Raw genomic sequence first — 24,831 nt, 5'->3', positions numbered from 1 at the left:
CAGGACTCTTTGTTGCTTTTACAGATCCAGACTAACACGGCTACCCCTCTGATGCAAATTTCATGAATCTAAATTTTTTGTAAAAGGTAAAGTTTGTGGGAAGTGTAATCAGTATTGTGCTTGACGGGGTGTTTACTTCTACTTGCTAGTATTGCTGTATATGGGAGTGTAGACGGGCCGGACTCACCCCTGCGGTGCCTCCTGCTGGTGACTCCAGGAATTAGCTTGTTCCAGTGTCCAGAGCACCCTCTGCAGGCTGGTGATCCACCTGTCCTCTGGCCCCCATGTCCCTCCCTGGACCCAGTGCCCTTTTACATGGGGTGCTGCCCCCTGGCAGTAACCCCTTTCTCTCTGGGTCTCCCCTCCCCAGGGAACCCCCACCCTCTATCCCCACCTTGCCTCACTATATGGCTACTGCCAGTCAGTGTCTAGCCCCACATCCTGGGGCAGACTGCAGTATCAGCCTACTCATCACTGGCAAGGAGGGTTTGGACCTGCTGCCTTGGCCTACCTCTGAGCTGCCCTGTGCAACCCCCAGTACCTGTTAGCCCAATGCTAGGCCGCAGCCTGGGACTTTCCAGGCTGGAGCTCCCCAGCTCCTCTGCCTTTCCCCAGCCCTGCTTCACTCAGGTACCTTACATCCAGTTCCCTACAGCCAGGCCCATCTCCCTCTATAGCTAGAGAGAGACTCCTTGGGCTTCTGGCTCACAGCCTCTTATAGGGGCCAGCTGGGCCTGATTGGGGCGTGGCCCAGCTGCAGCCACTTCCCAATCAGCCCAGCTTAAAAGCTGCTTTCTCCAGCCACAGCCCTCTCCCAGGGCTGTTTTTAACCCTTCAGGGCAGGAGCAAGGGTCCACCCTGCTACAGGGAGCTTAGGCACTTAACATAAGGAACCGTTGCAGTCAATTTATTTATAGCACTTGAAGTGTTATACACTCAATAAACATAATGCATATGTGATGAAATCTAGCAATTACTGTTATGCTGTGGGCCAATGTCTGTTACACCAGTGCATTGCCAAAGCAGATTGCACTGGTGTAAGTGAGAGCAGAGTTTGGCCTTATGTCTTTTGCTGGGCTGCATGCTGCTACTGTTGTGTATTTGGTTGTCATGGTTTTGTTGCTATGGCAACTGAGTTAGATTATTATGGGTTAGCTCAACCGGTTCCAACCGGTTGAGGAGCTCTCTGTATATATGTAAATAAAATGGAGGTTTTGGTTAGCTGCCTGCTCTCTGGCCTCAAGTGATTGCTTCCTACACCGGCTGCCCCAAGGATATAACACTGGCGACGAGGGTGAGACTCCGGTGCTGCTCCAGTAACAGAAGGAAGTAGAAGTCAAGGTAAAGACCAAACAAAGGAAAAAAGCTGCTTCTTTGCACTGACTGTGAAAGTGAAACTAAAAATCATGGCTACTCTGACCAGGCCCCTGGAGCCTTTTGATGAGAATACAGAGCAGTGGCATGTGTATACTGAGCGTTTTGAGCTTTTTGGTATTGCAAATGACATTACAGAAGCGAAGAAGGTGCCAATATTCTTAACTGTTGTAGGGGCTAAAACCTACTCTCTGCTACGCAGCTTACTACACCCTGTTAAGCCTGAGACTAAATCTTACAGTGACATTGTGGAAATCCTGGGGTCTCATTTCTCCCCAAAACCACTGGTAATTGCTGAAAGATATAGGTTCCACAAAAGAGACCAAAAGGAAGATGAAACAGTTGTACAATTTGTAGCCATTTTAAAAAAGCTAGCAGAACACTGTGAATTTAAAGAAATGTTACATGATGCCCTGCGTGACAGGTTAGTGTGTGGCCTGTACAGTGAAGCTATACGGAAGCGCCTACTGACAGAGGCTCAGCTTACCTTACAGAAGGCTGTTGATATTGCTGTCTCCATGGAACTGGCTACAAGGGAGGCACAATACATCGGTGCACCCCCTAGGGTGCAAAAAGTGTCACAAGAACCGACCCACAAAACTGTGCAGAGTCAAGAATGTTACCGTGTGGTAGTAGCTGGGTCACCAGGCATCAGAATGCTGGTGTAAGGACCTGGTGTGTCGACACTGTGGCAAAAGGACACATTGAGTGTGCCTGTAAACAAAAGAAAAAGAGGCCTGTGGTCTGGCCGACAAAAAGAGGAACCCTGCATACCCTAGAGCAGACTCAGGATGATCAAGGTGACACCTCATCGCAAGAGGAAGTGCCACTGCATGTTTTGTCTTTGGCAATGGGCTCACATGAATACTGGGTAACCCGTTATTGGATGGCAAACGATACGCATGGAACTGGACACGGTGCAGCCGTCTCACTGATCTCCGAGACTGTGTATAAAGAAAAGCTACAGCATCTTCCGCTTAAGGCAACAAAAACTGTTCTGAAGACGTATACGGGAGAAGCTGTGCCTATGCTGGGCACTATTGATGTTAAGGTGGAGCTCAATGGACAGGTGGCTAAATTGCCACTGTTTGTGAGAGGTAACTACCCAGCCTTAATGGGTAGGTCTTGGCTTGGGAAGATTCAACTGAACTGGGCAGAAGTGCACCGGATGACTAAAGAAGAAACCAGTCTAACCCCTATACTAAGGAAACATGCTGCTGTTTTTGGAGATGATTTGGGAAGTATGAAGGGAATCACTGTGACATTGAACATTAAACCTGGCAGTCCACCAAAATATCTGAAAGCCCGAACTGTGCCATATGCCATCAGGCCAAAAGTTGAAGTAGACCTGGAGCGCCTGGTCACCAATGGAGTCCTAATTCCAGTTACCCATAGCTCATGGGCCACTCCTATCGTTCCAATCGTGAAGAAAGATGGCTCTCTCCGGATTTGCGGTGATTTTAAAGTCACTGTCAACCCAGTGTTGTGTGCAGAGCAATACCCACTTCCCCGCATCGATGACCTCTTCGCAGGCCTGGCTGGGGGACAAAAGTTCAGTAAGATTGATCTGAGTCAAGCATATTTACAGATGCACGTCGATGAAAAGTCCCAAGAGCTGTTGACTATTGTGACTCATAAGGGGCTTTATCGATACTGTCGTCTACCCTTCGGAATAACATCTGCTCCCGCCCTGTTCCAGAGGGCTATGGACCAGATCTTGTGTGGCTTGTCAGGAGTTCAGTGCTATCTGGATGATATCCTGGTCACTGGAAGAAATGAAGAGGATCACTTAAACAATTTAGAGGCTACCCTACAAAGACTGGAAGAGTATGGCCTACGAGTTCGCAAAGACAAGTGTGAATTCTTCAAGCCCTCTGTTGAATATTTGGGACACATCATTGATTCTGCAGGTCTTCATAAGGCCCCTGCAAAAGTTAAAGCTATTGTGGAGGCTCCCCCACCTCGAAATGTAAGCCAGCTGCGCTCATTTCTAGGACTCCTGAACTATTATGGAAAGTTCATCTCACAGTTAGCCACACTGCTAAAACCACTTCATGAGCTCCTTGGGCAGAACAAGGCCTGGAAGTGGACTGAAGCCTGTGATGTTGCGTTTAACAAAGCTAAGGATGCATTGCTAAATTCTGAAGTTCTAACGCACTTTGATCCATCCTTACCACTGCAATTGGCCTGCGATGCCTCCCCTTATGGAGTGGGAGCAGTCGTGTCACATATTATGCCTTCAGGAGAAGAGAGACCTATTGCTTTTGCTTCACGCACTCTAAGCAAAGCAGAAACTAACTACGCCCAAATGGAACGTGAGGCATTAGGAATTGTTTTTGGAATTCGGAAGTTTCATCAGTACCTGTTTGGGCGAAAATTTACTCTTCTCACAGACCATCGACCTCTGACATCAATTTTCGGACCTTACACAGGCATTCCCCCATTAGCTGCTAGTCGTATGCAACGTTGGGCATTGTTACTTTCAGCACACACATATGAAATCAAATATCGGAAATCCACTCTACACGGCAATGCAGATGGCCTCTCAAGGTTGCCTTTGCCGGTCAAACACCACGATAGTGCCCACAAGGAAATCTTCTACTTTGAACAGGTAGAGAATACACCCATCACTGCTACTCAGATAAAGAAGGCAACTCGCGTTGACCCAGTATTGTCCCACGTTATGGACCTGGTGATGCATGGAACATCTCGACAAACCTCTCCGGTCTCATCCGACCTTGTTCCCTACATGTCCAAGCGGACGGAGTTATCGGTCCAATCTGGTTGTTTGTTGTGGGGGAGACGTGTCATTATTCCACCACCACTGAGATCACAGATGTTAGAACAGCTACATTCCGGTCACTGTGGAATAGTGCGCATGAAGGAAATTGCACGAAGCTATTTTTGGTGGCCTGGACTGGACAGCGCTATTGAAGAGAAGGCAAAAGCTTGTATGTCATGTCAGGGTGTGAGGAATGCACCCCAGTGGGCACCCCTACACCCATGGGACTGGCCTGAAAACCCGTGGCAACGTATTCACGTTGACTTTGCTGGCCCCCTTGAAGGAAGCATGTTCTTGGTGGCAATAGATGCCCATTCTAAATGGCCAGAAGTCTCTATAATGCAGTCCACTTCTGCAGAGAGTACTATCCAAAAACTACGAGGACTCTTTAGTCGTTTTGGTCTGTGAGCGACAACGGACCGCAGTTCGTTTCTCAGGAGTTTCAAAATTTTATGAAAGCAAATGGGATACACCACATCACGTCAGCACCATATCATCCGTCCACCAACGGATTAGCTGAAAGATTTGTGCAGACAATGAAAAACGCTTTGAAATCAGCAAGGGGACATCACTCCATTCAAAAGCGTCTGGATACCTTTTTACTTTCCTACAGAAACACACCTCATGCTACGACCCACGCATCTCCGGCCTTTCTAATGATGGGACGACAGCTGCGCACTTGCTTTGATCTGCTGAAACCTTCGGAACCCCGACAAATTGTGCAACATCAGCAGCAATATCAAGTCATCAGACGGGCACCCAGAGCAAAAGACCGAACCTTTAGCCCGGGACAGCCAGTTTTGGCTCGGAATTATACTTCCAGAGCTAAATGGGTTCCGGCCACAGTCATCACTCAAACAGGACCTGTTTCCTACACAGTCCGGACTGCAGAGAATCTTACCTGGCGGCGACATGTAGATCAGCTGTTGCCAGGTCATGCCAGTCCTCAGGACCCATCTGCAGTTGAGGGGTCTGACTTCACCTCTTCTGGTGAGGGATCGAATCACGAGTCACCTGTTTCTGACTGTTCTCCTCCATTACTGCCGGCGGCTGAGATACCCCTTTGCCCAGCACGAGCTGATACCCCCTCCTCACCTGTTCGTGCTGCGGACCCTGAGCCCCTAGTGCTTTCGGGTGCAACAACACCAGTAGTTCGCCGTAATCCACCTAGAGACAGAAGACCTCCTCATCGGCTGGATCTTTAGCTAGGGCGAACCCACGGTTATGGGGCAAAATAATCCCCAGGGTTTAGCCGGGAATGGAGGCAGTCTACCCTCCTTCTCTAGTCTAGTGTGTGTTTTATTTAGGGGATGTTCTTATTAGGGGGGGAGGAATATGTTGTGTATTTGGTTGTCATGGTTTTGTTGCTATGGCAACTGAGTTAGATTATTATGGGTTAGCTCAACCGGTTCCAACCGGTTGAGGAGCTCTCTGTATATATGTAAATAAAATGGAGGTTTTGGTTAGCTGCCTGCTCTCTGGCCTCAAGTGATTGCTTCCTACACCGGCTGCCCCAAGGATATAACAGCTACCTATGCCTTGTTTGATATTTCCATTTTTAGATCCCTTCATGTAAAGCTTTGTAAGGCAAATAAGCTCTCCAGCACTGAGAAATAGACCAAAATGATTAGAAAAGCCGAAAAGATTAAGTGAGTCAATTTGCATCTGCCTTTAAATGTTACAAAGCTAGACCTCTCAAAATGAATTGCCCATCATTTAGGCATGGTACAACAACAGCTGATTAAACTAGGGTATTATTGGCCAGCACAAGAAAGCACAAATGTCTAGGCTGGGTGATTTAACAAACTAAATGCTGTTCTTTCATCTAAAGAAACCTAAATTCTCAGGTTTTAAATAGTGAATTTGATTACCTTAATTTGTAGTGAGCAACAGCAGACATTACAAATTGATTCATCCAGTTGGACTGGAGCTAGTAGAGAAATGGAATTAGCTTTCATCTCTAAAGGCTGTGGTCTCTCCAAATCAGGACTGAGGCCTTTGCAGTCTGGCAATATTTGGAGCAGCTGTGCAAATCACAATAGTTTTGACAAAATCACGTAACAATTTCATTTCTCCTCTCATAGCAAGCAAACATTATAAACAGCAATATGGACCAAAGACAGGGACGGCTCCAGACCCCAGCACACCAAGCGTGTGCTTGGGGCGGCATGCCACGGGGGGCGCTCTACCAGTCACCGGGAGGGCGGCAGGCGGCTCCGGTGGACCTCCCGCAGGCGTGCCTGCAGAGGGTCCGGTGGAGCCGCGGGACCAGCGGACCCTCCGCAGGCACGCCTGCGGGAGGTCCACCTGAGCCGCGGGACCGGTGACCAGCAGAGCGCCCCCCGCGGCATGCTGCCCTGCTTGGGGTGGCGAAATGTCTAGAGCCGCCCCTGACCAAAGACATTAATATTAATGTACAGAATGCCTCAAATGTTGAACACTGTATTGGACATAAGTATCTTGTGTGATAAAATATAATTTAAATTTTAGATATTTTCTACAAAGGGATAAAAAGACTATATTAATATGCAGTTTTTAGTTAATTTTCTTCATATAGAACATCACAGATTTAGCTGCTGCTTCTTAATTGTAAAGACTTGAGACTGAACATAGACGTGTGTCTGTGTGTACATCCACACTATTTTTATATATAATACTTCAGTTGCAGATAGTTATAACCTTAAGTATCTATGTACAGTAAAACTGACCTAAAAAAAGTTGCCAAGAGTAATACACTCTGTGTTGTATCTGATGTTTGTGTAATTCCAACAATAAACATGTGTTATGGGTGTGTCAGAGGTACAATAAACAAACAATATGTAAATGCAGAGGAACTGCAGTGTGGAATAATTCCTGTTTTCAGTGCAGTATATTGATCAATCATTAATCTGATGAATTTATTTCATTAATAAAAATCTGAAAATGGAAGAGGAGCAACTTAATGTTGATAGGAAGTTGGATTTCTTTTTCATTCACATGCGTTTCACTATTGTGTTGTTGCAGAAACTGGAACATAGAGAAGTTTTAGTTGGCTTGTTGTTCCTGGTTTTCCCATTTATCCCAGCCAGCAACCTCTTCTTCAGGGTGGGGTTTGTGGTGGCAGAGCGAGTCCTTTACATGCCAAGGTAATTATTGCAATTGAATTCCTTTATAATGAGACCCTCTCACCCGTTTTGTAAAAGCAGGTAAGATTTTTTTATTTTTTGCCTATTATTGTGATTCAGACATTATTTTTTATGTATTTTTCATCCAGACACAATATGCCTTTGAATTTTTGAGCAGCAACATCAGAAAATGTGTAGGCTGTCAAGGCAGGCTACTTGGCAGAATCAAAGCTAGTTCCATTCCATTGTTATGAATTTTTTTGAATGTGGTTGAAAGTATCTGTATAAAGGGAAGCAGCGTGTTGTTTCTTGTACGTTGTCCTTTCATGTTTGTACGAATCTTGCTGTTTCCCTAAGCAATATTGTCAATGTAAATTGTCCATGTTCTCTAAGCAAATAATAGGGTTAACCATTATTATTACTGTTTATCTATTATTAATAGCCAAGGGGGGGTCCATTGTGCTAGATTCAGTACAAATCACAAAGGAAGACAAGGTCCATCTCCTAAAAAGTTGACAAGTCTCTGATTCTGCAAGTGGACTGTTTCACCCACACAGTGCATGGGCAATGGGACTATCAATTGCAGGATCAAGGCCTATGAAAGAGTTTATAGTCTAGTTGGTGGGGGTGGGGAAAGACTCCCACACCTTCCTCAACTGTAACTCTAAATTTGAATTCACCCTAGTTTCCACCTAGATACCATTTACATTCTGAACTGACTAGCTGCTAGGGGGTTCTAGTGCTTCTTGCTGCTCTTGCAAGCAGCATAGTTTTGAACTGCTCCTTGTATCTCCATCATATCCAGATCTAAGGCTGAAGCAGTAGGAAAGGCCAACCACCCAAGATGCAACTGGTGATTGCCTGCTTGATCCACCCATAAATATCATTACATTTCATAGCATTGTAGCCATGTTTCCATTCTAAGAACTCAGTTTTGCCATCAGGTGCATACTCAGTTCCCATTATCTTTCATGGTGATTGAACTTAGAGCTGATGGCCCTAAGCTTCACCCCAAATTGCTTTATGCTGTCTGAAATAACTGCTCTATTCCCTCTACTTTTTAAAATTAGATTGCCGAAAAAGCAAACAAAACCAGAAAACCTAGAAAAATGTTCTCTGTAGTCCTGATGCTGCAAAGGCTCATGTTTCTACTTAATTTTATGCCTCTAAGTAGTCCCATGGACTTCAATAGGCCTACTCTCTGGTCTTCGCTAGACTGGGACCAGAGTCTATAGTTTTACATAGCTGAGATGTATTCCTGTCTCCTATTATATCAGTTTATGGGCCAGATCCTGCTTACCTTATTCACAGAAGTAACCCCCTTGAGTTCTGTGAGACTGTTCACGTGAGTAAAGTGGGTGAGATTTGGTCCTCTGAGTTATTCTGGGACTCATCACCACAGCTTGTGATTCTCATTACTGTCCGTCATTTTAAATGGAGAAACACATCAAAGCTGTTTAAAATAGATATTGAGAAACAGCCAGCCCAGCTTCTAACACACTGCTGTGCTGTTCTCTCACTTTTCTGGCTGTGGAAAGAGCAAGAGCTTGGAGTGCTGCAGACGCCAGCATCTAGCTCTTCTCCAGATGAGATTACTGATATCACGACGTGCCTTTTGAAGTTGGTGGTAATGAAGGAGGAAAATGGGCAATGCTCCAGGAGGTCTTTATGGAAGGAATATTAACATATTTAATATGTGCACAGGAACACTGCTTATATAATGTTTTTCCTCCTTTTATGGGCTTTACAAACATACAACCTGTGAAGTAGGTAATTAAAGTGACTCCCTTTTTTAGGAGGAGATACTGAGGTGGAGAGATTAAATGCTAAACGCTAGGGGCTTGGCTACACTGGAGAGTTACAGTGCTGCAACTTAGTAACTGTTCACACCTGCAAGGCACTTCCAGCGCTGCAACTCCCTGGCTGCAGCGCTGGCTGTACACCTGGTCTGCTTGGGGTATAACGAGTGCAGCGCTGGTGATGCTGCTCGTCAAGTGTGGCCACACACCAGCGCTGTTATTGGCCTCCAGGGTATTAGGAGATATCCCAGAATGCTTTTAACTAAATTACTCTCTTTGTTTTGTTGTGAACTCGGGGCTCCGGGAGCTGCTTATCTAAAAAACAAACAAAGCTCTTGTTTGCTGTAATCAATCTGTAACTGACTGTGAACAATCAATTGAGATAACCCACTACTTTGCTGTGAATGAGGCAGGCAGGGGGATGAATGTCTACAGCTTAGTGTTTGCTTGAGGAGAGAAACAGCGGGGGGAGGGGGAGAAAGGGAGTCCGTTGGAGCAGCTGCTTATCTGGTCTGCAGGCTATTTGCAGTTAAGAGTGAATGAGGGGTCGAGGAAATTTTCAGATTTTGCAAGGCAGGGAGCTGACCCACAGTGTCGGCTCCAAAAATCCACTCTCTCTCTCCCCCCCGCTCCCTGTCACACTCCACCCCACCTCCCTCTTTTGAAAAGCACGTTGCTGCCACTTGAACGCTGGGATAGCTGCACATAATGCACCACTCCCAACAGCTGGTAGCTGTGAGTGTGGCCACACACCAGCACTTTCCCTATACAGCTGTACGAACACAGCTGTAACTCCCAGCGCTGCACATCTGCAAGTGTAGCCAAGCCCTAAGAGTGAGTATGTGTCAGAGTCCCTGGGTCCTGTTTTGTTTTCAGACCACTAGACCATTCATTTCCTAATTCATGACCTTTTTTCACCCCAAGGTGGCAGGCCACTGAACTGAAATTTAAAATGAAAAACTAACATGGCCATTAATTCTCATGTCAAAGAAAGAGTGTGGACAGCTCTCACTCTCTGTCACCAGATTCTTTGTAGGAGAAGGAGGGATGCTCAAAAACTTGTATACACAAGAGTGTTGAGAACTAAATTTACTGCTTGCAAAGTTATTGAATACCAATGAGCACTCTTTCTGTCTCTCTCTATAAAACAGATTGGTGGGGGAGTGTTAGCCTTCCATGAGCATTCATAACTATCGTGAAACCACAGTAACATCTCTCTGTTCCCCCCCCAACCCCACCCCCCTGAGGAACTTGGCACATAATATTGAGGATATAAGAGAAAGAGGGGCAGTGTTCTTTATTTGGAACATTCTTTAGCAACTGTTTCATTGCCTGCATTTTGCCAAATGCAATATACTTTTCTTGAGTTTTGTTCTATTTTTGCTCTAACATCAATTACTAAATTGGAATATTTCACCCCATTTGAAAGATTTTTTTTGAGGTGAGAAAGCTGACTCATTGTGTGGAAAACACATTGATGACTGTATTAGTCTTGATTATATTTAAAGGTGCTCTTCCACCCCCTTTTGAAATGAAAGCCTTTTATAAATATTTGTGTGTGTGTCACAGTTGTGCACATTGCAATGTGTGGATCACATCCTGAACACCTTACTCCATTTTATTCAGTCCTTACATGGGCAAAATTTCAAGTGTAGTGAATAAAGACCTGAGGATTTAAATAAAAGGTTTGTAAACCAAAAAGGAAATGTTTGAGGATTTTTACCCCCACGTTAATTTAATTTGTCTTAGAAAAATAGGGACTTGTACAACCTTTTGATCATGCACTAGTTGTAGAGCTTGACCCTGCCTGCCAGGACTTTGTGTACCTCTTCAAAAGTCTGAAAAAAAATCAGAAAGATTTTTTTAAAATTTTTGTTAAAATTTTTCACAGGATAATAGTTTCCCAACCAGCTGTAAACATAAGTGGAGATTGGGGCAGGATAGAATTCATAGGACAGATTTTCAAAAGGGCTCCGCTCCCATTTAGGCACCAAAATAAGTGACCAGATTCTCAGAAGATTCAGGACACTGAATGCTGTAACCTCTTTTTGAAATCTGGCTTTAACTGCAAGTGCTGGCCACTTTGAAAATCTGGTCCTTTTAGTGCATAACATCACAGTTGCATTTAAAATGAAAAGAACAGTTAATCTTATTATTCCTAGTCATGAAGAACGTAATTAAACATAACCTGGATCTTTAGCTCCTGACTGCAATTGCTTCTCAGGGGAACAATTGGACACACACAGTGTGACAGTGAACACCTCTGATGCAATGCTAAACACTCTGACCTCCCATTGACTGTAATGGGAGTTGGGGGTTCTCTGGACCTCTCAGGACTGGGCCCTTATTGTAGGAGCTATTCCTCTGGTTTGCTCAACTTTTTACACAACTCCTATTTCAGTGGCTCCTGGTTGTTGGTTTGTTTGTTCATTTGTTTACCATGCATTCGTTTTCTAATTTGCTTCAAGATTTTTAGAGAACCGCCCTGCTAAAAGTAGCCAACCACTTGAGCCTGCTAAGTGCATGTACAGTTTCCGGATCAAGTGCCTGTGTGTTAAATATTACAATGTTTAAACTCCAGAAGGAAAGAGTTATTCTTCCTGGCTCAGATAGTTATGTGTCTACTTATTTTTACCAGCCACGAGAACCTTCCCAGTTTAACAGTCCATGGAGTTTGCAACCATTGTTTTGCAACAAAGATGAAATTAAATGAACGTGTTGAAAGTTGCACATATTTATTGCAGAGAGTGTGATATGATCAACTCCAGTGTCAGTCAGGTCACCACTAGTTCCTGTGTATGTGCTTTGTTTTCAGACATATAGTTGCAGAAATTTTAAGTGATGAAAGTTCTGTTAGAAGTAAACCATATAGCCAGTCAGGAGGAATGCAGATGATAGGACAGGAAACTGACCTTTTACATCAAAGGGGGAAGTCCTGTGACCTGATGCATCAATTACAATAACAGTGTCCTGTGTGCCAATTTTGATTACATCACTGATTCAGTACATTCCCAGGCGCAGAGTCCTATGTGTTGGGGTCTTAGGGAGCCCAAGATGAAAATAAAAGCTGCTCTCCAGTGGTTGAACCCCGGCAGCACAGTGGCAGAATTACTGCCATCTGACTATGCATCCCTCTATGCGTCCCTCCATCCATTGCAACTACCACCTTAGGCCCAGCAGGGCGTAAACTGTACCCCCTTATCCCTGCAGCGGCGAATCAATATGATGCTGTCTGTTAAAGAGCAGCACACTCTGCCTTGCAAGTTGCATGATTCTGCCAGAGCCTGTGCATTGCTTTTAGCCACGGTTGTTTAGTGAATCAGAAGTACACCATGGTAAGTTGTAAGATCAATACTTGCAAATGTCTCTGCCACCTTACTAGATTTCTAAATAGGAATCAGTAAGAAAGTCAATATCTAGACAAAATGGTCTAGGTTTCTCAAAAGGATCAGTCTCTTTGTATCAGCTTCTTCTTAAAAATTCTTATAAGACCAAGTGCCCCATGAAACTTTTGTTTTGACACGCTGTACTTTAAACAACAAAACAGCAAATTGCTGCCTATCCTTGCTAATGTGTCCACTTCACTTAGTATAAACCCATCCATTAACATTTGCAATATACTAATTAAACACTAGAAACTGATCCATATTATGGTAATGAAGTTTGTGCAATTTTCATGAGATTGTGACCCTGAATAATTCTGAAGAGAACTTACCTTCCCCCACAGAGTAATAATTTGAAGATAGGGTTTTATAATATGCCTGCCTTTGGCATTATTCTCTTCCTTTATTCATTTTTCACTGGATGTAATGTTATGCATTTTCACTCCCCCTGGCACCCTTTTTCACTTTTTTTAAACCTATATGTCAATCAAGCTTGAGGATCTGAATTCCCACTTACCTGTCTCGCATTCCTTTAATAGTAGATCAGATACTGTGGGTGTTGATATAACTTCTGCTAATAGAAGATCCCCTTTTCCCCCCAATTAGAGTCAAATCCTGGCCCCAGTGAAATCAGTGGCAAAATTCCCATTAACTTCAATGCGGCCAGAGTTTCACCCAACTCATTCAGCAAAGCAGTTAAGCATTTCAGTGCCTAAAGTGAAACAAACGGATGTGTGCTTTGCTGAGTCAGAGGGCACGTCTTCACTACAGAGCTAAATCAGTGCTGCTCCAATCAATGCGGTGGTCTGGTGAAGACGTGGAGCGTGCTCGCCCATTGATTTCTGTACTCCACCTCCCTGAGAAGCGTAAGGTAAGTCGGCAGGAGAGCATCTCCCATCAACACAGCGCAGTGTAGACACCGCGGTAAGTGGATCTAGCTATGTCGACTTCAGCTATGTTGTTCATGTAACTGGAGTAGCGTAGCTTTAATCAGTTTACCGCGGTAGTGAAGGCCTGGCCAGAGTCTGTGTATGTGTATTCCCAACTGTATCTGTTTAATTTACTTACTAAAAAAAATTTTTTTAATGCTTTTATGCTCCTGTTAGCTGTACAGAGCTGATAAAGTTAAGAGGGAGTGAGCTGGATTCTATTCCTTGTGATTCATAAGAACATAAGAAAGGCCGTACCGGGTCAGACCAAAGGTCCATCTAGCCCAGTATCTGTCTACCGACAGTGGCCAATGCCAGGTGCCCCTGAGGGAGTGAACCTAACAGGCAGATCATGATCTCTCTCTCTCTCCCCCATCCCATCCCTCTCCCCAACAGCAGGGAGGGGGACACCACACCATTCCCATCCTGGCTAATTATGGACTTATTATGGACTTAGCCATCAGTCCCCTTTCCTTTTAATATTTATTTATAGTCCTTCTCCTCCTCCCTCAGGTAAGGGGAGTTTGTGACTGTGTGTTGCGTGAAGAAAGAACTTCTTTTTTTTTTTTTTTACCTTTTGCCTATTAATTTCATTTGGTGACCCCTAGTTCTTTTATTGTATTAATAAGTAAAAAACTTTTTTTTATCCACTTTTCTCATCATCCATCATGATTTTTTATATATCTATCTATCCTCTCCCTTCTCTCTTCTTTTCTTCCAAACTGAGAGTCCTAGCCTCTTTAATCTTTCCTCATATGGACCCTCTCTCTCCTAAATAATTTTTTTTTTTGCTTTTTTTTTTTTTTTTTTTCTTTTTAGTTCTTTTTTATCATCTATCAACATGATTACAAGGGCCAGTCAGATACACCTCTCTATACCCTGTGAAGGCAGTGGCATTGCACAGGTGTCCCTGACAGCAGGTAATCTGAAAATGGGCCAGATCCTCAGTCTCATTTGGTGTATCTCCATTGACTTTAATGGAGCAATGCTAACCGCTCCAGGATTTCAGCGGAGGCTGTGATCTGGAGGAATAAGCACAGGGTTGGGCTTTTGGTGGTCCTGAATTCTAATCCTGACTCTGCCAGTGACTCTGTATGTAGCTGTGGGGAAGTCACTCCAGCTTTCTTTCTCATTTTCCCCATCTGTCAGACGTCGATAATACTTACCCATCTCCCTCAAAAGGGTGTTGTATTAATTACTTCACATCTTTACAGTGCTTTGGGTGAATAAGGTGCTATAAAATGCTAAATATTGTAAGCATTCAACCTTTCAGATGTGTATCCAAACCTGGACTCCTAACTTTTGGGGGTTTTCCCATTACTATTAAACACTCTGAAGAGAAATCAAAATAACACAAGCAAGAAATGATGAGATGCTAGTGCCAAATATTTTGGTGAAAGCCAATAAATATATAGGAATAAGAGCCAAGTACTTTTGCAAAGATGAAAAAGATTAGCTCATGGTGCTTTTGGTCTAGACTGCAGTCTTAGCTGCGTTAACTGAATATGAAACATGCCTTTGAAAAACACATTGCACTTCGGCCGCACACAGATGGTTTCAGGGAAAGGCTGAACTTACTATGATTACTACCACTTGCATGTTAACTTTAATGGGAAAGCTAAAAAGCTTTATTTTATTATTGTGCTAAATTAAGTTAAAGAAACAAATCTTTAAAAAAACATTTATTGTGATCAAAGATGATTTTTAAATAAAATAATCTGGAGGTCCAAATTATGTATGGAAATCTTATCTGAAGTGGAAAAAAAATCAGAAATTTTTAAAAAAGTGTAATTTAATAGAAATAATCCACTCAGGGCTTGTCTACACGTATAGTGCTGCAGCGGCGCAGCTGCACCAATGCATCCGTGCTGCTGCAGTGCTTCTGGTGAAGACACTCTATGCCAGGGGTGGGCAAAAATTTTTGCCCGAGGGCCACAGCGGGGAATAGAAATTGTATGGTGGGCCATGAATTCTCACAAAATTGGGGTTGGGATTTGGCTGGGGAAGAGGAGTTTGGGGTGTAGGAGGGTGCTCTGGGCTGGGACTGAGGGGTTTGGAGGACAGGAGGGGGATCAGGGCTGGGGCAGGGGTTTGGGGTGCAGGACGGGGTGCAGGTTCTGGCTGGGGGTGTGAGTTGTGGGGTGGGGCTGGGGATGAGAGGTTTGGGGTGCAGGAGGGTGCTCCGGGCTGGGATCGAGGGGTTTGGAGGACGGGAGGGGGATCAGCACTGGGGCAGGGGGTTGGGGCGTGGCGAGAGGCTCAGGGGATGCAGGCTCCAAGCGGCGCTTACCTCAAGTGGCTCCCAGAAGCAGTGGCATGTCCCTTCTCCAGCTCCTATGCCAGGCGGCTCTGCACGCTGCCCCATCCGCAGGCACCGCCCCTGCAGCTCCCATTGGAGCATGTAGGAGCTGGAGCAGGGCCATGCTGCGGCTTCCAGGAGCCACATGGTGCAGCCCCAGCCCAGCCCCCTGGCTGTAGCAGGGCCCGGCCGCGTGGTGCAGCCCCTGACCCTGTGCCCGTCCAGAGTGGGGCCCAGCCTCGTGATCCGGCCCCCGGCCGGAGTGCCAGAGCACGGCCAAGCCTCATAGTGCAGCTCGCAGGCCGGCTTAAAGCAGCTCGGCCCACAGGCTGTAGTTTGCCCACCCCTGCTCTATGCTGATATGTGAGAGCTCTCCTGTCAGCATAATAAAACCATCTCTGCAAGAGGTGGTAGGTATGTCAGCAGGAAAAGCTCTTTCACCAATATAGCGCTGTCCACACCAGCACGTATGTTGGTGTAACTTGTTTCGCTTTGGGGGTGGTTTATTTACACCCCTGAGCGATATAGGCTGTAGTGTAAACATAGTCTCAGTCAAATTGATTGGAATTGGAATTTTTATTTGTAAAGGAATATAAAATTAATATAGAATGATCTCCATTTTGTTTCTTTTGAACCTTCTTATAACATTTAATGTAAAATTATATCCTTACTATAGAATTCTACAAGGTGGTTATAAAACAAAACCCCTATAGAAATAATAATTACCTGCCAAATTATGTAATATTTTAGAGCAATTTCTATGAAACCCTGTTGATTTAATCTCTATTAAATTCTGTAGGACTTTTTTCTTTACAATGCTAAATAATAAACACATAACTGTTTCCTTTCCAAAATATCTGTAATAAAGGCATGCAAAAGTCCATATTATCTGGAAGCACTTCAGATAGGAATCTGCTCAAAATGAAGTCTTGGAATCAAAAAGTGTAATGAAGTGAATCTGTACAGTACATTATTTTTATGTCGACAGCACGGGAGAGAAGGAAAATGGACCCAAATGTTAACCAACCATTGAATGATTGGCTGAATCACTTCTTTCAAAGTTAACACATTTTCTGTCAAAGAAAATAGAGTTTTTGAGCTCATTAAATTTTATCTAGTTGTCTCATATTGTGAATAGAGAACCAGATGCTTAGCTAATGTAAATCGGCTTAGCTCATAAACCTGACCCAGTGCCTTTGGGGGTCCCTTAATGTAGCCTGAAATTAGAAACCAGCTTTTCATTTGGAAATAAAGACCAATTATGTCATCAATCATCTGCTCACAAGGTCCCTTTTCAAATTAGGTCTGTCCTGCTAGAGTTTGGGATTCTCTACTATTCCCTGCAGTTCTTACTCAGGAACTGCTCCTTTTGACTTCAAAGGAAAAACTCTTTGTGAAAACATATTGGCTTTGAACTTGAATCAGTCAGAAAAGTTTCTCATATCCAGGATGGGATTTTTGGTCAACATTAGGGAGAGTGATACACACATGCATGTGTGCCAAGTGGTTAGGACAAGCTGGAATGTAGGAGACCCATATTCAAGTCCCTACTCTCCCTGATTCAGAGCAGGGACTTGAACCTGGCTGTCCTACATCCCAAGTGAGTGCCCTAACTACCAGGCTATTGGCTCTTCTGGGCTGGGTCTCTTTCTCACACATTGTTTGTGGAAAAAATTCAAAACGTCAAGTTTTGGTCTGACGTAAAATGAAAACAAATTTTAAAACCTCATTTTTTTCCCCCCACAAAATGGAACTCTGGTTTTTCCAGCCCACCCTTCTGCTCATGACAATTCAGCAACCCAGGCCTGGTCTACACTAAAAATGTAGATTGATATAACTACGTTGCTCAAGGGTGTTGATAATTCAGACCCCCGAGTGCCAAAACTGTGCCATACTAACCCCAATGTAGACGCAGCTAAGTTGATGGAAGAATGTTTCTGTCAACCTAGTGACCTTTGCTCAGGGAGTTCCTACAGCGATGGAAAAACCCTTCCCATCACCATAGGATGTGTCTACACTGTGGGGTTACAGCGTGCTGCTGTAGCCCCTGTAGTACAGACATGCTCCCAATCAGGTGTTTTCAAAACTTCTCTAGCAGAGTGAATCCATTTTTGGGGCTTGTCTACACTTAAAATGCGACAGCTGCATTGCTGTAGCACTTCACTGTAGACAGTACCTACGCCAATGAGAGGGGTTCTCCCGTCGGCATAGGTAATCCGCCTCCCCGAGAGGTGGTAGCTAGGTTGACGGAAGAATACCTCCATTCACCTAGTGGTGTCTGCACTGGGGGTTAGATCAGTATAGCTGTGCCTTCCAAGGGTGTGGATTTTTAACTAAACAGATATAAAATCCTAGTGTAGACCAGGCCTTGGTGTGCTTCTGTTTCCCAGTCCTTCCACCTCCTGTGTCTGAATTAGTGCATACTGAAGGAGAAGTAGTTCAAAAGACATGCCAAGCCCTCTTTCTACAATCAGTTGCTTCCCATTAGAAAAGTGATAGTACAGCCATTTATGTCAATAGGGATGAAGTGACTTTAAGCTTCCCCCCCCCCCACCCCAGGGTGACCAGACAGCAAATGTGAAAAATTGGGATGGGGTGGGGGGTAATAGGAGCCTATATAAGAAAAAGACCCCAAAATCGGGACCGTCCCTATAAAATCGGGACATCTGGTCACCCTACCACCCCACCACACACACAGCTGCTGTGCCTGAGAACAGAGTGTTTTAAATCATTTTGATTCTTCCTGTCACTGTGTGTTACATAGAATGTCAGCTCAGGCTCTAGAACTAGGAGAGGAGTTTGTCTGTGTTGTACTTGGAATAGCAAAGAGTTTTTTTCAAGGGCGGGGTTGATGGACCATGGCTCAAATGTAGGTTTGCTGTCCATGCTCAAGTCTGTTAGGCCCTGATCCAGCAAAGCACTTTAAGTCTTTGACTGGTCTCCTTGATCTCAGTGGCACCATTCCCCAGGTACCACTGGGGAATGGTGGTACCTGCAAAGACAAACCTGCAGCACTGACTCTCAGAGCCCGGGTCAATTGACTCAGGTTTGCAGGGTGCAGTCTAAAAATAGCAGTGCTACATGACCCTCCTTCTTCGCTGGATTTGAGAGCCCAGGCTCCAGCCAGAGCAGGAACATCTGCACGGCTGTTTTTAGCCCTGCAGCCTGTCTTTTTTTTTTTTTTTTCACCATTTTTTCTTTGCAGTGTAAGCATCCCAAAGGCTTTAGGTTAAGCACACACTAAAGCATGGGTCAGCAACCTATGGCACGCGTGCCAAAGACGCTGCTCCCGGCGGAGGCAGAGAAGAAGTGGGGGCAGGGCCTTGGGGAAGGGGAGTGGGTGGAATAGGGGCATATCCCCTCCAGCCCCCTGCCCTGACCTCCCCTCACACACACCCAGCCCTCTGCCCTGAGCCCCGCAGCCCCCCACACACCCCAGGCCCTGAGCCCTGTGCCCTGCACACACCCCAGACCCCTGTCCTGAGCCCTGTACCCCCCCATCATACATACACAGCCCTCTGCTTGACTCCTTCACCCCCCTCACCACTCCAGCACTGACTCTCGCACCCCCACACATACCCAGCCCCCCTGCCCTGACACCTGCACCCCTCTCACATGCCCCCAGCCCTCTGCCCTGACTCTTGCACCCCCCCACATACCCAGCCCCACACCCCATGCACCCCCCACATCCTGACTCTTGCACTCCCCCCATTCCCACCTGCACCCCTCGCACCAAATGGGAGCTGCCCAGGTAAGTGCCCCAACCCTGAGCCCCCTCCTTCATTCTAGCTCCTGGCCAGACCCTTTACCCCCAGCCCTGTGCTCAGTGCACTCCCACCCTCAGCTCAGTGCAGAGAGAGGAAGAGAATGGTCCAGAACCAGGGAGAAGGTAGGTACCCACTGTATGTGGGCAGGGCCAGGACCCCAGACTGGCAGCAGGCTGAGCGGTTCTGGCAGCCGGGATCCCGGCTGGCAGAAGCCGGTGGATGGAACCCCTGAGTGGCAGTGGGCTGAGCCCACTGCCAGTCTGGGGTTCTGGCTGCTGGACCCCTGCCAGCTGGGGTCCCGGCCGCAGGCCCCACTCAGCCCACTGCTGGCCTAGGTGAACAGAACCCCAGAGCAGCAGCGGGCTGAGTGGGTCGGTGACGTAAGATCAACATTTTAATTTAATTTTAAATGAAGCTTCTTAAACATTTTGAAAACCTTGTTTATTTTACAATACAACATTAGTTTAGTTATATAATATAGAGACTTATAGAGAAAGACCTTCTAAAAACATTAAAATGTATGACCGGCACGCGAAACCTTAAATTAAAGTAAATAAATGAAGACTCAGCACACTACTTCTGAAAGGTTGCCAACCCCTGCACTAAAGTGCTTTATTGGATTTTGGGCCTTGTTCCTTAGGCTGGGCAGGCCATGTGAGTGCTTGAGGTTTGGGGGACTTTTTGGAGGACTGATGTGTGCAGCCTGTTTATTTAAAATAAAATATAATGTATATGTACAGCACCTTCATGCATGTTACAGGTGCTTAATAAAAATCTAATAAAACTGCAATAATCTCAAATAACTAGAAAATCTGAAAACATATGTTGCCTAGCAACAAATATGTGCAGCTGAGACTTGGAAACTTGTAATAAGTTTTTAAATGCAGAGAATTGCGCATGCTCATGTTGTCAGTCAATACTGACCTCAGACTCCATCCTTTCACAATGCTATTCTCACTACTCTCTGAAGGGTAGCAAAATAAAAATGTGTAGTTACTTGATGTGATGCACAAAGTGGTTAAACTTAATTTGGAGTAGCTTCAGAGCAAGGTTTAATAGAACAAAATGGAGTCATCTAAACTAAGTGCTGAAAATCAGCAAGGTTAGTAGCCATAGACAGGGCCGGCTCTAGACCCCAGCGCGCCAAGTGCGCTCTTGGGGCGGCGTGCTGCCGGGAGGGCAGCACGCGGCTCCGGTGGACCTCCCACAAGCATGCCTGCGGAGGGTCCGCTGGTCCCGCGGCTCGGGTGGACCTCCCGCAGGCATGGCGGAGCCGCAGGACTAGCGGACTCTCTGCAGGCATGTCTGCAGGAGGTCCACCGGAGCCGCGGGACTGGCGACCGCCAGAGCGCCCCCCGCGGCGTGCAGCCCTGCTTGGGGCGGCGCAATTGCTAGAGCCGCCCCTGGCCATAGAAAAATCCTCCTGGGTGAAATGTCACTGTTAACTGCAGTTTCTGTTCTCAATATGTTTTTAAAATAATCCCTTTGTTCTGCTTATAGCAATAGGTCTCAAACTTTTTTACTGGCAACCCCTTTCACACAGCAAGCTTCTGAGTGCGACCCCCCTGATAAATTAAACACACTTTTTAATATATTTAACACCATTATAAATGCTGGAGGCAAGTGGGGTTTGGGATGGAGGTTGACAGCTCGCGACTCCCCATGTAATAGCCTCGCGACCCCCTGAGGAATTCCAACCCCCAGTTTGAGAACCCCTGGTTTATAGACACTATACTGATATAGTAGCGTTCACATGTCCTGACATACTGTTTTCAGATGGAACTTTTCCTAATTAATATGTATGGATCAAAATTCTTATCTCAGTTCCACTGGTTTACATCTGGAGTAACTCCATTGAAATTCAATTGAGTTACTCCAGAATTACACCTATGTAATCTAGATTAGAATCCACAGGAAAAGAAACACAACGATTTTAAGATCCTGAAAATTCTTTCAAAAAAAATTTGGGGGGGGGTCATCTTTCACAGATAGTTTCTTCCACTCAGTTTACAACCCAGCCTCCACTGGTTAAAAGCATATCAATACTTCTCCTAGATTGTTCAGAAAGATGGGACTTGCCTACCCCTGCCCCACGTTTTTTTATTTTGTGTCCCAAATAGTTCTAATATTAATGGAACCACCTTTGACCAATGTGCCGAGACTAAATATCTAGCTCTTTAGATCAGTATATCTCAATGTGCTTTACAGAGGAGGTAACTCGTACAGGGTACTCACAAATGTGCAGCTTGCTATAACAGAATGTAATGAGGCTCTAGCGTTGGGGTGGGGCAATAGCTACCCTGTCTCAAAGGAAGCAATGTAATCAAGAAACCAGTGCAGCAAAACCCCTCCTAATGTTTGATGTAAACTGGTGCAGTGTGATGCCAGACATAGGGGGAAAGTCTTTTAAACGTTTTCAGTAATAAGTAGCCCTGGCTTCTGAAATTAGACACAATGGTTAAAGAAAAGACTGTGAGTTACTAGATATAATTACTGAACACTGAATAAGTAGGCTGCAAATATTACATATCTGCACTCTGGTTCTTATTTAAACCCTGCAATTTGTCTGTTACACCCTGGGAAATGTGGCCTTCCTGTCATCTCATTCCTCTCTTGTTTGTGCCTCACTGCAATGCACTTGCTCACAAGGGAAGTGCTGTTAACAAATTGCAGAAATTATAGAAGAAAATCATTCATCCCACAACCCTCTGAGTGAATTCTGCCAAAATACACATGTGAATGGTGCACAATGGTTGCCTACAGAGTGTAGCCCTGACTTCATTATAATTCAGGATATTCCTAAAATATTACTTTTGTACAGCAAGAGACCACAACGCTAGGAGTCAGGAAACTGTCAACATGTTGACGCATGTGCCAAATAGGAAGCTCGTATGTATACCCCCCTGCAGGGCTGAGGAATTTGTGTAGCTGCTGGTTCTCCCATAATGAGTGTTCTCATCCTGAACCTGTGGAAAAGCTATTAAGCATTAAATTGTGTTCCTACTCAGAGGGCTGCTTCACATCTGAGTCTGTGTGCAGGATTGTGGTGGGGCTTTAACAGTTGGAAATGGTCACTGTTCCATTATCCCAAAGAGAAAGCAAAATCTGTTTTGATTTGGTTTTTAAATAATCTGATTGGAAACTAGGGCTGTTTGGGAGAAGAGAAATTAACTTCAAAATAAAAACAGCTGGTGCTTTTCTCTTAAATAACTGTTTTGAAAAAACACAGTTTGATCCAAATGATTATGGTCATCACAAAGATCCATTAAGATAAAGACAAAAGCTGGCAAAAAACATTCGAATGGCGGTGAGGGGTGGATCCTACCTGTACATGTATGCATGGCAAGAGAGAGAGAGAGATTTTTTTTCTTCAGAAGCGGGAATACTAAAAAAAAATTCTGCCCTTTTTTTTTTTATGGAAAATGGCTTTTTGAGGAAACAGAGATTTTTGTGAAAAGTCCATTTCTTCCTCAAAACATTTTGTGAGGGAGGAAAAAATATTCCCAACCAGCTTTAATGTTCAGGGCATTTCAGTCACCGCATAGACTGGATGTTTTAGCTCAATAGAAGCACCAGATATTCAGTTTGTATCTGCAAATGTCTTTTTGCAATTAGTGCAAACAGAAATAGTGTCAATTCAATAAACGTAGCACAAAAAGTTTATGGAAAATGCAACTAAGAAAAGTAACAGTAATGTATTGCAACTAATTAGAAGCATAAACTAAGCATTCAAATCCACCTCTGAAAAGGGTAGGTATAATAAAAATATTGTATCCAAGGTATACTTGAATGCTAATATTGCAGCTGGCATTCTTTTTGTTTTTATTTGTTTTGCAATGGTTGTGCAGAGCTATTGCAGTGCTTTTGGGAGGTACTTCCTCCCTCCCCCCCCCCCCCCCCGCCCTTTTCTCTCAGTTTCTGAAAAAAGTTGCATTGTGAATTTCAATGCTGAATATTCTGTTTTCTAAATTCTTTTCCAGGGTTTTTCACTTTCCTAAATTCTTTTCCAGGGTTTTTCACTTTTTAAGTTTGACATTTTAAAAGCTATTTTAGCAAACTTCTATGTAATTTTATTTCAGAAGTGAATTTTTGGAAAAAAAATTGTTGCAGTTGCTAACAGTCTGATTCTGAAGATTTTATTACTCGCAATGCTACAGGTTAAATTATATCTGGAGACCTGGCTATAATGCATTTGTCCATTCTCAGACACAGTTAAAGCATCTTTCTAATTTGTTACATAGAAAGGATCTTAACCATGTTTACAAACCATGCTAAAGTCTCCATTCTGGAACGTGGGACGTTCATATCTGTGCAGTAAGGCTTGAATTCTGCAGACAGTGAACATATGCATAATTTTAAGCTCTAAAGTAATCCCACTGAGGCCAAACTTCAATTTAAGCATGTGTCTAAATGTTGGCAGCACCAAGGTAAATTGGAACAATCACATTGTAATTGTATCCCCTACCACAGTTATGCTTGTAGTGTAGACAAGCCCATAGTCATGTTAATGGGTCTACGCACATAAGTAAGCATTACTGATATGGCATGGGCACCTCTGTACTAAAAGCCCTAGCAGTGTAAGTTGGCATAATGAGGAGTGTCTATTTTGAGATTTTTTTTGTTTGTACCCATAGCCCACAGCACTGTTCCGTAACAATGATCCAGGGATACATTGGCGGGGGGGAAGCAGGAGAGAGGCAAACACTTGTATCTTCTGAGTGCTGATGAGGCAAACTTGCTTCACCCACTGGAGATGCCAAAAAACCAAGAGAAGAGCAGAGAGGGCCCTCCACATCCTGTAAAAAGCAGAATTCAGATAGCACAGCCCCCTGGGCATTCAAGCCTCACTAAAAGGGAACTAAGTGAAAGAACCCAGCAGAGCTCTTACGTATATCCAAATCCCACAGAAAGGGAGCCAAGTCCACAGAGCTCAGCAGATCCCACGTAGTCATATTTAGGACATCTTCATGATGTATGGTGCCTGGCATCTCAAGAGGGAAGAGCTTGAGAAATCTGAAATGAAACACATTAGGAACTTCTCAGAAAGCTGCATGTTCCATTCTGATTTATATATTGATGTTTGCCATCCTATTTCTTCCAATGGGATTACAAGGGAAGAATTTTTATGTGATTTTCCGCACCACAAAGCAGTTTAAAAGAGATGCTCCTTTCCTCTTAAGCATTCTAAGCACAATCCATGTCAGTATGTAGTTATCGCTCTCTGTGCTACCTGGAAAACAAGAAGGGGAGAGTTCTCAGAGTTGTAGTTTTCCTGTGTTCCCAGGTAAACATACTTAAATGTGATGGGTGAGTGAGATGATGTGGTAGCTACTGGGAACAGCTTTACTTCCCTTTATGGATAGACTATAACTATAGTTCCAGAATGCTCTACTT

The 24,831-nt window shown here is 44.5% G+C and overlaps 1 protein-coding gene across 6 annotated transcripts in view; it reads left to right on the top strand.

Moving 5' to 3' along the window:
- Positions 1 to 24,831, top strand: part of TMTC1 (transmembrane O-mannosyltransferase targeting cadherins 1) — a 215,859-nt gene that overhangs the window by 118,271 nt on the left and 72,757 nt on the right. For all 6 annotated transcript variants that reach the window (XM_039547592.1, XM_039547608.1, XM_039547599.1 and 3 more), the window contains one exon: positions 7,160 to 7,281. In XM_039547592.1, the coding sequence (XP_039403526.1) occupies positions 7,160 to 7,281 (122 nt within the window). The remainder of the gene's footprint in view (positions 1 to 7,159; positions 7,282 to 24,831) is intronic.

The sequence above is a fragment of the Mauremys reevesii genome, linkage group 1 (assembly GCF_016161935.1).
Source record: "Mauremys reevesii isolate NIE-2019 linkage group 1, ASM1616193v1, whole genome shotgun sequence".
Classification (NCBI taxonomy): Eukaryota; Metazoa; Chordata; order Testudines; family Geoemydidae; genus Mauremys; species Mauremys reevesii.
This window is presented reverse-complemented; position numbering and strand designations above follow the sequence as displayed.